Source organism: Belonocnema kinseyi, chromosome 4, assembly GCF_010883055.1.
Source record: "Belonocnema kinseyi isolate 2016_QV_RU_SX_M_011 chromosome 4, B_treatae_v1, whole genome shotgun sequence".
In the NCBI taxonomy this organism is placed as follows: Eukaryota; Metazoa; Arthropoda; class Insecta; order Hymenoptera; family Cynipidae; genus Belonocnema; species Belonocnema kinseyi.
Window position 1 is genome coordinate 149,923,797 of NC_046660.1, and position 15,895 is coordinate 149,939,691.

Consider the following 15,895-nt stretch of genomic DNA (forward strand, 5'->3'; position numbering starts at 1 on the left):
TAAAAAGCATCCCTGCGTGTCAACAATATGCTAGAACACTTGCGGGAAAAATGCAGAAGGCGGTTGTCCTTGGGTCACTCCGTGTTCTTAGGGTGCACGAGTTTTTTGCTGCATGTTCGTATTGATTCCTTTACAGACTGTAACCACCTATCTCACTGTTGTGAAACGTGGTTATGGCTGAAATTTTACCGTGATTTCGCTGGAAGCGGCTGCAATTTTTCAGATTAGCACCCTGCTCCCGGCGAAATTCTGCGGTTGTCCTTATGATAAAGTTTTCAATTATAAATGTATATAATTTTAATACTATAAAAGTAGCATATGCCTTTATACTTATATTGTATTATTAATTATTTGTCCAAACTAAATTCCAAATGACGTATGTTCCTTTTGTCAACGTGTCATGCATATAGATTTCTCAAAAAAAATTCCATTCATTGAGTTAAAAAATACTTTTATTTAATTAGTTGTGGCTTTAATATCTGCTAAATTAATACCTTTATGTATCCCTAGAATATAATTTCGATTATGAAACTTAATTTTCTTTCATAAAATTAACTTGCTCTTGAAATTACTGTACTTGAACAACATTTTATATGTGAATCATCAAAATCATGAGCAACATATATTACTCATATTGAAAATTATGGATTCCATCTATGCAATAGATAATTATTTTGTTTCAGATGCTATAAAGCTTGGGGCATGCGAAGAGTCATAACGCATTTAGGAGACATTGAGAGGCATAGTTCATGAATGAGCAAATAAGATTCCGATTAAGCTTCCTCAGAACACAAAAAGTAGCCGCGCGCGGGCGGCAAAGCTGCAGCTGGAGCTATTCAAAATTATTACAGATATACACATTTTCGGACATTCTGCAGAAGAACGACGCTAATATAAAATCCTCCGCAGTTGCTGAACCATAGTGAACCTTTTAACGCAAATGCAACTGCGGGAACAGATGTATCCAGTAACACGATCTACTTTCCCTCATTACTCAGGAGATTCAATTCAATTTGGGGTACATGGCCTGTTGTCACCATGTCAATAGTTTTGAGTCATTCTGTGGATGATTATCCTAAACCTTATAAGACCATTTCGTCTGTATTTCCACTATTACGAATCTGGAAGGAATATCATACATCTTAAAAAACTATTAATTAAGCTTTATTTTAGAGGAAGACAAATCGCGAGTACCAATAGGTATGACGGCAGCGAAAGAGCGGTTACAAATACTGGCCAAATATATTACATCACGATTAGAAGTGTAAAGCACTCTTCGTTAACTGTATCATCGCATGGTGAAGATTTTTTTTTTAAAGTGGACTAGAAGTTGGCCGAATTCTCGCTTTTTGAAAGTGATCATAAACGCCATACTGTACTTCCACAAATATGACTTTGATGTTATAATTAACTCTAATAATCCTGTGAGAAAACCGCATTCTATATATTGGAAACAAGAATACCTCACCTTAGGGTTCGTTCTTTAACTATCTTACGCGTTTTTTTTTCTTTTAGATTAAGGATGAAAAGGAATTTTCTTTCACGTTAAGTAGGACACAACGATATAAATAAAAACATTACGCGTAACGCATAATGTATTATATAAACGATGCAGTAGGGAAAAACTCGCGGAGTTATTCTGCCACATGGCTCACATGAAAATCTTGTTCATCCGAATTGACAAATGATTGAAGAAGAAGTATGAAAACAAAATCTTTACCATGCCGACAAGGCCAAAGCTAAAATATAGACAATAAATAAATGAATTGCTTAAGCAGTGTTCGCAAGTCCAAATCGTGAAACTGATCAATTTTGAAAGCACATTTCTTCAGAAGTGTGGTATTCCAAGCATATATGCAAAAGTGAGTACATCCTTCAGGTATGCAAGAAAATATTATTTAGATTCATTTTGTTCTATGTTACAGATTATATATCAAGAACTAGCTTAAAAATAGAGGGGCTGAGGGCAGAAACAACATTATGGAAAGTCACGTGAGAAAGGTGCGGGGGGATCAAAAGTAGGAAAAAGACGAGCATCTAATTTATAAAGGGAGTCTTCCTCAATAAAAAAATGTTTGTGATAGTATGACACTGATACAGTTGACAGTCTAATAAACAGTCTAATAAGTGAACTGAAATTAAAGTTAATCATGTCTTAGTTTGAATATGATTCTTTCTTGTGTTCATTTTAACACTTTTGCGATAATCATTATGTTCGATTATAATCCAAAACGTTGGTCCTTCGATTGCGGATACTTTTAATTAAAGAAACAATTCTGCACTCCCTTTTTTTGTTACATTTTTATTTTATTCTTCTATAGCTTAGGTATTATTTTATTATTTTTTTTATTTTTTGTATACATTTGTAATTTTAATATGAAAAAATTTTAGGGCTGTTTTAAGTTGTTGTTGTAATCTAATTTCTTAATTCCGCGGTCTCGAGCAAGAGCTATCAATAAATCTTCGCAACCTTGTCCCCACATAATTACTGAATATTATATCGCTTATCCTTCTGACGTCTAAGGATGGATACCAGATTCTTCCATTAAGAATAGAATGGATTATTTTTTAAGTTATCGCTTATCCTTCTGACATCCAGGGTAACATGTTTGATTCTGCCCATAAGGATTGTATGGATAATTACACAGCCACACAAAAAAAGTGTGCGGATCTGGTAACAAGACACACGTATTCCTATGGATTTTGAGGCGCTGAATTCAAATTCGGTATCAAAAATCACCCATCACCTCATGGTTGAGCCATAACCTCAAAAAATGACGAAAAATTATGCACTGAGGAAAATAAATTTCAATATAATGCCAGTGATGCAAATTTTCACTTCAAAAACATGTCGACAACTGTGAAGGGTCAACCCTTGCCTGATATCCACTTATTTAACATAACTTTACGCAATAGAACCTGACCTCACCTAACCTGAATTAACAGAAATTTATTGAACTACACGTAAAGCTCTGGAAGCATATTTTCCCAGTAGCAAATTTGTGCTACATCGAATAGGTCAACTCGAGCCTAACCTAGAAATAAATCTAACCAAGCCTAACCTAACCTAACCTAACCTCACGAAACACAATTAAACTGATTGTGATGTCCCGTTGTGTTTGCGGTACCATCTCATTCAGCTTCGGCTTAACCTACATAGAGGTTACACCTACCCTAACCTAACAAAACCTGACCTAACCTAACCTAACCGAGTACGCTGGCTACCCTGTTCTTGCGTACTTTCATATTTTGACATTCATAGCAGTAAATGTCTGGAGTTTCGTAACCACTTGTTGCTAGCATTATTCGCCTGTGTCTGTAACCAGGGCACCTCCACGTGGTGACGGTGGGCAACGGATCCACATTGGCTGAGTCCCTGGGTAAACGGCGTTCATGCCGTCATGGCAGACACAGGTAAAAAGTGTATTACAATGCTGGGAAAACCCCCAGTATCGATGTCTGGTCAGGGTGGGAAAGCGGGCTCTCCGACGTCGTCATCACGTAACCGTAGATCTTCATCAATGGATCACTTGGTTGGTCTAGAGTCTCATGTTACAAGGAAAAAAACCGCGAGCATTTCTCAATCGCATGTTTGCAAGAATAGCTCAGATACATTCTGTTACATTTACAGTAAATGTAAAGTGAAAAGTCTTCACAAAAAGTGTTTTGACCGTAAATTGCTGCACCAAGAAACAAAATGGGTTCCTCACGTCATTTGCAATTCCTGCAGAATTATATTGTATCGTCTAAAAAATTCAAACTACGAAAAGTACCGCATGTACTCTACACCAGATACATGAAAAAAACCCGTTATTGTGAAGGACTGCTACTTTTGCATGAATTCCGTCAAAGGGTTTAACGCCAAAAATAAACGTAACATTTCGTACATTAATGTGTGCACAGTCACAAGAGCAATTGAAATCAATAAAAATGCACGCCAGACTGATTTAAGCGCTTTAGAAGATGATAGAATGGAAGTTGAAAGTCAATGTCATGAAGACGGTAGTGAAACCAGTGATCGAACAGAAAATAGTTCTGATGATTCAGATGAAAATGACAAAAAAGATGACGAATATGGCGTGCATAAAATGAAATTGGAGGTTCTAATATTAGTGTCGCAACTAGAACTGAATGATTTTACTAGAGATCGTGGATTATCGAAAGACGGCGCTGAATTTGCCGCTTTATTTCTAAAAAGAAGAAATCTTCTAGAGCTAAAGACAAAAGTTTCATTCTATCGCGACAGGGACAAAGAATTCAGAAAGTTTTTCGTTAAAGACGAAGAGACGTCTTTAGTGTACTGCACTAACGTTAACGGACTAATGAACCACTTGAAAAAAAATGTGTACATAGACGAAGAATGGCGACTTTTCATTGATTCGTCAAAACGCAGCATTAGGGCTGTTTTACTGCATAACACGAATACTTACGCTCGTATCCCTATAGCTTACTCAACGGTCATCAAAGAAGAATATAACAATGTTAAAATGCTTCTTGAAAAAGTTAATTACACGAATCATACATGGCAAATATGTGATGATCTCAAAATCATAACAATGATATTAGGCTAACAATCGGGTTTCACGAGAGAGCCATGCTTTATATGCCTGTGGAATAGCAGAGAACGAGCCAATCATTACAGCAAAAATATTGGCCTTCAAGAGATTCATTCAAACCTGGTTCTCATAATATCATCAACCAAAGCCTCGTTGATCCAGAAAAAATTTTACTACTACCCCTCCACATAAAGCTTGGGTTCATGAAGCAATTTGTCAAGGCGTTAGACAAAGATGGACAATGTTATAAGTATATATCCCTTAAATTCCCTAATGTTTTAGACGCTAAATTGCAAGAAGGAGTCTTTGATGGACCACAGATTCGAATATTGACAAGAGATAACTAATTTCGTGAGCCATATGACGATAATTGAAATGGACGCTTGGGAAAGTTTTAAAGCAGTAAACGCAAATTTCCTCGGTAACAAAAGAAGTCCAGACTACGAGAATATTGTTGCGAAAATGATAAGAAACTACAAAATATTAGGCTGCTTGATGAATTTAAAACTTCACTTTCTAGATTCCCATCTGGATAAGTTTCCAGAAAATATTGGCGATTTCAGCGAAGAACAAGGGGATCGTTTTCATCAAGACATAAAAGTGATGGAACAACGATATCAGGGTAGAAGGGACGAGGTCATGATGGCTGATTTTTGCTGGATGTTGAAAAGGAAAACGAATGTAGATCCTTAACGTAAGCGTAACCCTTTGCATCGTTCCTACGAAGAAAAAAGGACACGTTATAGCAGGCAGAAAATAGACTGAAATAGGTCTATAAATCAATTTAATTACGATAAAAAGCAAGATAAAATGTAAACAAGAAAGATAGTATAAATATATCTCTTAAGTCTAAGAAAAGCAGAGAGAAAAAATTTTTGAATAAAATTCTTATTCATTTGCATGTGTAAGTTGCAGTTCTACATTTTAATTAATACAAACATTGTCAGGTTAATTGAAATGGGGTCGATTCTACTTGTAGTTCTAAGTTTCTTCAAATGAGTAATGTACGTCTAAATTTTTAACCACCTGTAGTACAGTGAAATTAATTTTAATGTGTACAACGGGAACACTTAAGTTAAGTTGTGTTGTGTTAAGAAAAATTTCGTTAGGTTCTGTTAAGTTAGATTCATTTGTAGGTTAAGATAGAGTTAATCTACTAAATATAGCACACATTTCAGACTGAGAACCGTACGCTTACATAACTACACGTGTGGTTGAATTTCATTCGGCTAGGTTAGGTGAGGTCAGGTTTTTTTAGGTTAGGATAGGTTTGACCTCTTTGCAAGTTAAACCCAAGCTGATTCAAACGGTACCGCAAACACAACGGGACAGCACAATCAGTTTAATTGTGTTTCGTGAGGTTAGGTTAGGTTAGGTTAGACTAGGTTAGATTTATTTCTAGGTTAGCAGACATTTGCTACTGGGAAAATATGCTTCCAGATTTTTACATGTAGTTCAATAAATTTCTGTTAATTCAGGTTAGGTTAGGTCAGGTTCTGTTGGGTAAAGTTATGTTAAATAAGTTGATATCAAGCAAGGGTTGATCCTTCACACTTGCCGACATGTTTTTGAAGTGAAAATTTGCATCACTGGCATTATTCTGAAATTTATTTGCCTCAGTGCATGATTTTTCGTCATTTTTTAAACCTATGGCTCAACCATGACGTGATGGGTCATTTTTGATAACGAGTTTGAATTTATCGCCCCAAAACCCATAGGAATACGTGTGTCTTGTTACCAGATCCGCACACTTTTTTTTGCGTGGCTGTGTAATCGATCAGGCCGTTTTTTATTTTGTTCCCTTATGGTGGAAGCCAACTGAGTTTACTTGGGTAGAAAAGAATTTTTATTTCTTTCTATTAAAAATTGTTGTTTTAAGTAATTTCGTTATTTTAAGACAAGATTAGTCCAAGTTCTTTCGATAGAATGATATTATAGCTTCATACAGGTCTCAAATTCGAGTTCTATAGCAAATCTAATGTTAAAAAGTTTGGACTTCTTTGCGTTACATTAAAAGTAATTTGTACATTTAAATTGTGTTACTTAATAACAGATTGTTATGTTACTCAGTAACGGATTCTTAATAACAATATTGCCCTAATTTTTTAAATTTACTTTACGATGTCCAATGTAAAAGATCGACCGGCATCTTATGATAAAAATCATAGTAAGATCTGTTTATTCCGTTGTAAAAACAGATCGTAACAGTGCTTTTAAAATTGTAGAGAATACTCCAAATGGTAAAATTATGTCTTTAGTAGACAGTGTTTTCAAATATAAAACTGACAACAAAAGCTTACCGAACGGACTTTGTAACACGTGATTAAATAAGCTATATCAATAAAAAAAACTAATAAGAAACTATTAAAAGTACGTAAATTATCTTTTAATTACAACAGTATTAACACTCGATCTGTGAGCGAATTATTATGTCAGTGCTTAATATACCAGCTGGCTCAGAATAATAATTATTTGTTTTTTCAATACTATATTTCATACTTTATCGTTTTTATAATGTATTTTTCACTGATAAACTTGCTGAAAATAACTTTCAAAGTACAGTTAATCAACGATGTAAAAATTGCTTATCCATAGGAGCTAAAGGTCAGTCACATAAATGCAATCTGTCAACACGTGTCAAAAATGTTGAAGCATTGATTCTTTGCCTCGAACCTTTCAGTTCCTACCCTTCGAAATGACTACAGAAGAAATTGACGGACTCACCTCGTGAGAAAAACATTCTCAGATTGCCGCTTTATGATCTCTACAGCCGGCATCTGCGGAATCTGCCGTTGAGTTGAGGAAGCTTCTACATTGAACAATAGAAGTCATCATTACCTTGACTGCACTTAAACGTTTAAGCGACTGGATCAGTATTCCCGTTGGGACTAGAAAACGCCTAGCCGAGATAAAGTGGAACCACAGACGTTTGATCAGCTCGAGACACTTCTCAGGACCCAAACCAAGGCACTTGGATGCATACGTTATTCAGCTAGTCCACAGATAAAAAACTTTCGCCTAACAACACACTGGACCAGCCTGGACTCCCCCGTTATATCCATATTGACGATGTTTTTTTATCAGACGGAAAGGACTTGGAATCAGCGTGGACCATTACAATCTGAGAATCGTATTATATGAAGGTGTCGTTTGTTCATCTTTCATTTACACTAAATCGAAGGTCACGCCAAACAAAACAATTATCTATTCCAAAGTTCGAGCTCTGTGCGGCAGAGCTTCTCGCCGGTCTTACACTTCATATTCAGAAAAATGTTGCCTTCGAAGATGTAAGGATGCTTCTCTGTACTGATAGCACAAATTTCATTGCATGGTTGAGGTGTTATCCTTGCAGTTGGTATATGCTTGTGGCTAATCGTGTATCATATATTTAGACATCCCTTTCATATGATTATTAAAATCACATACCTGGAATCGAGAATCTCGCCGACTGCGCTACTCGAGGCCTCTCTGCCAAGCATCACGGCGCTCACTCACTCTGCTAGAACGACGCATTGCCACACACCACACAATAGTTTCTCATCCCTATATGTGGGATCGTTTCGCTCATTGTAAATCTTCTCTAGGAAAATTAACCACGCTCGATTGTAAAGGGTTCGAAGCTTTCAGCATACCTACTTCTTTTCTAATATTTCCAAAGTTGGTGGCCGTCTAAAACATTTCGATTTGAATCCTAATGCGGCGCACCAATATAGCTTGCCATCAAAGTCTCCGTTCACAGATCTGGTCGTTAACAGCTGCCATCAGCGTGCCCTTTATGAAGATATCCAGCACATACTCGCCACCCTAAGACTTCAATTTTTGATTATGCGAGTTCACCAAGTTGTAAAGTGTAGAATTCTGATATGTCTGGTATGTTTTCGTCATTTGGGCCTTTCTCCACAGTGGCGTGGATTTTGCTGGTCCATTAAGTATACGAGCAGATCCCAGACGTGGACAAAAATAGTATAAAGGCAAAATTTTTATTTTTTTCTTGCACGTCTACACGTGCTGTGCATGTGGTGGCAGTGTCTGGTTATACTTTTCTGTCCCATCCATGAACCAAATTATTTGGATCTTTATCCCTTCACCAGACCCACATTTTTGTGGTTTATGCCTAATGGCATCAGCGTCGACAGTCTATACTGGTAGGTGATGTGGATATTGTGAAAGAAGCTACTGAGACGATTCCGTGTATTAAATGGCCTTTATGCAGAGTTACCGAGGCACGTCGAGGGGAGGATGGCCTAGTTTGCGTCGTAACGGGCCGAATAGCTACTACCGAGTTAGAGAGACCGATTGTGAAGTTCTGCCTCCTGCCTAGCGCAAAAGAAGATCTAAAATGAACGTTTTCTTAAGCAATCCAGACCCCAACTTAATTGTAACATCCTTAATATAACTCCGTTAATTTTAGTGCCGTTTTTCACTCTTATCTAATCGGTCTATCATTACACCTATGGATATATCAAATCAAGCAGTCATCTATAATGACCTTAGTAGAAGTAAAACATCGGTTCATCTTAAAACGAATCGGGCGACGTTCCGAATGTTTGTATCAATATACAAATTCTGGGTGTGTGTGATCTTAAACTGAAACAAAGTGTATCTTAAGTTGAGGAAAATTAAAGTTCATTATGTTTTAGTTTATATATGTTTCTTTCTTGTATCTCATCCCTTGCGCAATAATCATCTTGTATATATTGTGTTTACTTTTGCGGTAGCTAATATCACACAGATGCAATTTTTATTTCGAGAAGTTCTCGTTAGAAATTTTGTACCAAAGATGTCACCAGTCAGATTAATCCGTATAATCATGGTGTAAAAGGGTTGCCGGGCTGTAGCCGAATTGGGGTGGAACAAGTAGAGAGATACCAAAACCTTGCACCCTGAAAGACGCAACGGTCAGTCGCTAATCACTCAATTCCAAATTCTCTGCCTGTCACTGGCTTACACCTCCTTAATAGACGTTTTTCAGGACCACATGTTCTGCTTACCGTACAGATTACTATAATCTTCAGCTTCTCGCCATAAGATAGCTATAATGAGTCGCAATAAAGCACCCTATTATTTCTAAACTGGCATTCGTCACTGTGTTCGACCGTCTGCTTTAGACTCATACATTGCATTAAATCTTGCAGTGACTCTCCGAAATGCATAGTTTACTTTTGCATGTTATTGGATCGATGAGGCCTGCCCCAAAAGTTTATTTGCGCAAAGAAAAACTATACATACTAAAACCTAAAATCCAAAAGTAGGAATAATAAAAGTGAACCTGGAGCAAAAAATTGATTTAGAAAAATTTTACTTTAAAATTTGTAGAAACGATTTGAAGTTAGAAAAGATAAAAGCTAGGATCGAGAATTCTAGTTTCTAGAGGATGAATTTTATGAAATAGAAATAACTGGGCGAGGAGCCGTCATTTGTCACTGTATTCGAACTTTCTATTAGCGTCCGAATCCGACTTTCCCTGCTCGACATTCTCGTGTAAAAATATTCATTTACATGCGTCAGCTTGAGCTACTTAATTCACAAACTTTCTTAAAAGTACATTTTCTCCCACTTGTCTCACAAAGCTCTATTTTCGCATGGTTCTAAAACTGGCAACTTTCCATTAAAATACTCCAAAATATAAATTTGTTCGCAATTTTACTGAATTTGAAGGATCTCGTTCTGTATACGAGGTTTTACTAATTCTGCCTGGCAGCATATTGAATAAAATAAATTGATTTATACTTACTCTGGGTACTTGACAGTAGGCAGGGGCTTAAGAAAGCATCGCTGACGCAATATTCCTTCCCAAAGTTGTACACCAACGATGCCAAAAATAAAGAAGACAAAGAAACAGAGTAATAGAACATTACCCAACATTGGGAGCGTATCCAACAGCAGCATTACTAGAATCCGCATACCTTAAAAAATATGATTTTAAGTACGCGCAACATTTACCCGGTTCCTACCAATACCGAAACTTTCTTTTTCAACAACTTATTTTCACATAACATGACAAATTTAATTAAACTTTTTAAAATTTATATAAACGACCTAAAACATTTATAACATTCTGAATGCTTAGCAAAACAAGCTTTGAATGACATTGTTTTGTAATTCTAAAAAAGTGGTGACGTTCGAAAGGTTTAATTTTGCTTTTAATTAAATTTTCTAAATCAGCTGCCTATCCTATTTTGTGTGAATAACAGTCGTTTAGAAAAAAATATCAGTATGGCATGAATCGAGCAAGTGCTACATGGCCTTAAGTTTAGGAATATATGGAGTGTACTTTAGAAGATCTATGGGTTGCTAAGTGATATTTATATTAGTTTCTAAGAAAATGTAACATTTTCGATTTTTTATGTTTGCTCTTACCACGTTATGTTAAAAATTAAAATTTTAATATTTAAACTCTAGGTGGCCCATGGTAATGTATCTTAAATCCGGAGTGTATAATGTTTATTCGAAAATCCTTCGTAATCAGCTGTGAAAATATAAATCAAAACTCTTGGTCAACTTAAATACTTAAATAACAGAAAATACTTTAAATCATTTATTATGTAAAATAAATTAAGAAAAACTTTAAATGATATTTTTCTGAACAAGATCTTCTCACTTGGCTCTTATTATATATATAGTGCATATATTTCCTTATAGAAATAAAATGGTGCTAAGTTTGTGAATGGTTTTGATTCTCATATTATAGTTTATAAAGAAAAGTTTGACTTAGTATTCAAAAGTTTATAGCTCCTTACATATTTATATGCGACACATGGAATATATAAATGCGACCAACGTCCTTAATATTAGTTTTAATCTTTCCTGCCTGCCCTATAATATGTAAACAATGATTATTGCATTATTTGAGAATTTTTTTATTCATGAAAACCTCCCACCTAGAAAAATTACACAGCCACACAAAAAAAAGCATGCGGATCTGGTAACAAGACACACGTATTCCTATGGATTTTGGGGCATCTACACCGAATGGGTCAACTCGAGCCTAACCTAGAAATAAATCTAACCTAGCCTAACCTAACCTAAACTCACGAAACACAATTAAACTGATTGTGTTGTCCCGTTGTGTTTGCGGTACCGTTTCATTCAGCTTCGGCTTAAACTACATAGAGCTTTAAATTATCCTAACCTAACAAAACCTGACCTAACATAACCGATTACGCTGGCATCCCTGTTCTTGCGTACTGTCATATTTTGACATTAATAGAGGTAAATGTCTGGAGTTTCGTTACCGCTTGTTGCTAGCATTATTCGCCTATGTCTGTAACCAGGGCACCTCCACGTGGTGATGGTAGGTTAAGATCGAGTTTACCTATTAAATATAGCTCACATATAAGATTGAGAACCGTACGCTTACATAGCTGCACGTGTGGTTGAATTTCATTCGGCTAGGATAGGTTAGGTCAGGTTTTGTTAGGTTAGGATAGGTTAAACCTCTTTGCAGGTTAAGCTCAAGCTGATTCAAACGGTACCAAAAACACAACGGGTTAGGCTAGGTTAGATTTATTTCTAGATTAGGCTCGAGTTCACCCATTCGATGTAGCACACATTTGCTACTGGGAAAATATGCTTCCAGAGCTTTACGTGTAGTTCAAAAAATGTCTGTTAATTCAGGTTAGGTAAGGTAAGGTTCTGTTGGGTAAAGTTATGTTAAATAAGTTGATATCAGACAAGAGTTGATCCTTCACAGTTGTCGACATGTTTTAAGTGAAAATTTGCATCACTGGCATTATTTTGAAATTTATTTCCCTCAGTGCATGATTTTTCGTCATTTTTTGAGGTTATGGGCCAACCATGACATGATGGGTGATTTTTGATACCGAATTTGAATTCAGCGCCCCAAAATCCATAGAAATACGTATGTCTTGTTATCATATCCGCACACTTTTTTTTTGTGTGGCTGTGTTATCCAGCGGATAAGATCTGAGTTTCAGACTGTAATCTGCCAGTCATATTATTTAAACAATTCCAAAAAACACATTTAAATGAACATGTTAAGTGACATAACGCACGACATGAAAAAAGTCGACGAAAGAACAAATTTTATTTTTGAATGCCCTGCAAGATTATCATAACAACGATAATGGCTCCATAATAGATCAGCTCGCGCTTTGCGCTCGTATATTTATTCTTTGCATTTGAAATGCTTGAATAAAACTTGATCAAAAATATCTCTTTTAGATAGCAGTATTTTTATGCGTCTTTACATTCTGAATTGTCTACTTAATTAAGTATAGTCTAGTGGGACGATGGTCGTGGGGGTTAAAGCGTAGGCTTTGGACCCACTCCTTCGGCTTGCGGGTTCGATTCCCGCCTTGCACTCTGGAAGAGTCTCGGTGGCCCATGCGGTGAACACTAGCCTAGCAAGGGAGTTGTTCATCTCCGGAGAGTCGTGGGACCGGTACCTCTAGAGAAAAAGGTTTTCTCTAAGTACTTAAGGCTGTTGCTCTTGGTGGTTCGGAACCCACCTTAAACTGTAGGTCCCCCTTCCACCACCAAGTAAGTGTGTGGAGGGTGTGTAAAGGAATAGAGAAGGTGTAAGAAAAATGTAAACCCTTAGGGGACACATTAGAAGCTTCCATCTCAAAGTATAGTCAAAGATTAAGTTTATCAAAGCTCTGCAGGCTTTGAGGTACACATTCTCAGCGTGACACTCGCGCTCGATTTGAGACAGACATTTGTGAACAGGTTTTGTTGAATCTTTTTTTTCTCTCGTAACTTTCGTCGTCTTCCCACACAATTTTATTTTATTTTTTATTCTTAAATGTTGTTTTTTCCCGAATAAAACAAAAAGTGCGCGTCCTATCAAGAAATGATTCTCAAAGAAATTGTAGATCTTTTTGGGGATATTAATTTTTGTTGATTTATCTCTTTTCGTATTCTACATAGTTTAACCACAAAATGGAATTTTCCATTATTTTTTGCACAATCAAAATTAGAATTTTTGATTTCTTAAGAAAATCCAAAAATTTGTTATTATAATCTTGTAGGGCTTTCAAAAACCAATGTTTTTCTCTTCATGACTTTTTTTCATATCGCGCTCAGAAAAAAGTGGCCTCAAAAATTTTCAAAATGCGCTCACTTTTTGAATTTTTATTAGAAATAACTGGTTAACGAACTCGTTCTTTCTTTTAGGACCTAACAAAACTGTGCTAAAGATGGATTTTATCCGTTTATTTTTTCCATAGTTATCGTGTTTACGTACGGCTGGATGGACGGCAGATAGACAAACGCCATCGTAGAAACTTGATTTTCGGATTGAGGGGGTCTCGAAACGTGGAGATATAAGTTTTTAATTTTACACCGAAAGTAGGACCAAGAATATGTACTATAAATGAGACCATATGAACTCCAAAATAACACAACGCTGCATGATGCAGTTGTAAAATCAATTGACAAAGTCTGGGTCACTGAGGTTCGGAACGTAATTTAGAATTTGAAAACCGGTATGGCTGCTCAATAGACCGTATGTGTAAAGTTTAAATCATAAAAATAACATGAGGAATGAGCAAATTCAGTTTATGGGATAAATGATCAAAGTTACGATAAAATGTTTCATAACAAAAATCTTGATTGAAGAATGCGCAATTTTTTAAATGCGACAATGATAGCACGTCAGTTTTAATACCAATAAATGTTATGAATTTTATTAATATACATTCATGAGAATGATATGCAGTTTCAGGGATAAACTCGAGCGCAAAGTACGGGATACGTGATGGGAATGCATTCGTCAAAGCCAAAGTAGCTTTAACAAAAGAGAATTCCCAATCACCAAATTACTGTTGTCAATGCTTTGACCCTTAGTTTCAAAAAGTATGTGCACAAGGACCGAGCGGTTAGCGGAAGCTAAATGTGTTATCGAGCGCGAAGCTCAAGATAAATATATTATCGAGCGCGAAGCGTGAAAACAAACATTCGCGCACCCTAGGAGCGCCCAAACTTGCAACCACGCGCGCTGCGCGCGATGAGAATGTCCCTGCAGTACAAGCAGATTGTTTTTTCTCAAATTTGTTAACTTCCATTTGTTTACAAATGCTTTTCTTAAATTCATGATTTTTTCCGATTTTCTCATTGCTTTTTGTGTGAAAAATAATGCTCTAAACTTCACTCTTCTCAAACGTGCCTGAAATTTCTGACTTTTTTTTACATTTCTCAACCTGCAGAGCACAACTTTTTCTTAAATCAACGTCTTTAAGCTTATTCATGCAGAACACTATAAGCTATAGTTTGCTTTCGCCCATGAAAATTAGCTTCCATCAATAGTTCTTAGTTGAGGTAAGGTCTACTTCAGTGGTCGGCAAACTTTTCGCTTAGTTTTCAGGTATGGTCAGGCTCCACCCGACTTAATTTTTTTTACTGCTTTTCGGTCTATCCATGTACCTTAGTGTGAGTGAGCTTACTCCAGCAAGGGTCTTTTGTCCACAGGCATGTCAAAGTACAGAAATTTAAAATTTTTTAATTTTTAAATTAGCGATTTGAAAATAGGATTATCAGCATTTACGAATTTTTCCGATTTCAATGATATATTACTTGCCTCGAAAAGTAAATAATTTTAAAAAGTTTAATATCAAAAAACATCAGATTTACAGTCAATTTAATACTAAATACTTCTTAAATTTTTAACCTTTACAGACAAATTACATGTCTTTGTAATCGGAAAAATACGGAGGTTCCAAATATATTACTTTCAAGTCACTGATTGCAAAATTACGAATTTTTTAATCTTACATTTTTTTCTCACTTTCTAACAACGGACCCTTGAGGAAAGGGGTGGTCCGGCCAAGCTCGCAGCTACTGCCGTGCAAGTAGGTCGTAGAGCAGCCAGGACAGGGTAACCCGCCCTGGGCAAGAGCGTGCCGCCAACTGGTTTCCTTGATTATGTAAAGTAAATCTAAGGAATCCCGCTGATCCTCATATTACCTGTGTATTGTTAAGCACGGAAAAATCGGTATTTTTTTACCAGTTGCATTAGATATTTTCGTTTGCCTATGCCAGCCGCTCTTCACTGTGCTACGGTTTCAAAAAAGATTTCAGCACCATGCTCCTCTATTCGTTCGCAAATTATAAGTAGGGTGGTTCTCAAAAAGCTTGATCATCATCTTAACCACTGATCAAGTCATTCTGAGTCCTTTTAGATGCGTGCACAGAAACTTTTACAATGGAAGTTTTATCATTACTACAAGCTAAATAATATCGAGCATGCTATCACTGTTTATACGGAACTTCTTTTAGGCATTACCAGGTGTATACATATGAAACCGGTATTGCCATTTAGCGGCCAGTAGGCACACTTGTAGGCACTGTCGGAACTTACCATTTGTGCTAATTGGCGT

The 15,895-nt window shown here is 36.3% G+C and overlaps 1 protein-coding gene across 1 annotated transcript in view; it reads right to left on the minus strand.

Annotated features, from left to right (window-relative positions):
- Positions 1 to 15,895, minus strand: part of LOC117171159 (voltage-dependent T-type calcium channel subunit alpha-1H-like) — a 1,009,801-nt gene that overhangs the window by 677,535 nt on the left and 316,371 nt on the right. The window contains exon 5 of the mRNA XM_033358216.1: positions 10,291 to 10,462. Coding sequence (XP_033214107.1) covers positions 10,291 to 10,462 — 172 coding nt within the window. The remainder of the gene's footprint in view (positions 1 to 10,290; positions 10,463 to 15,895) is intronic.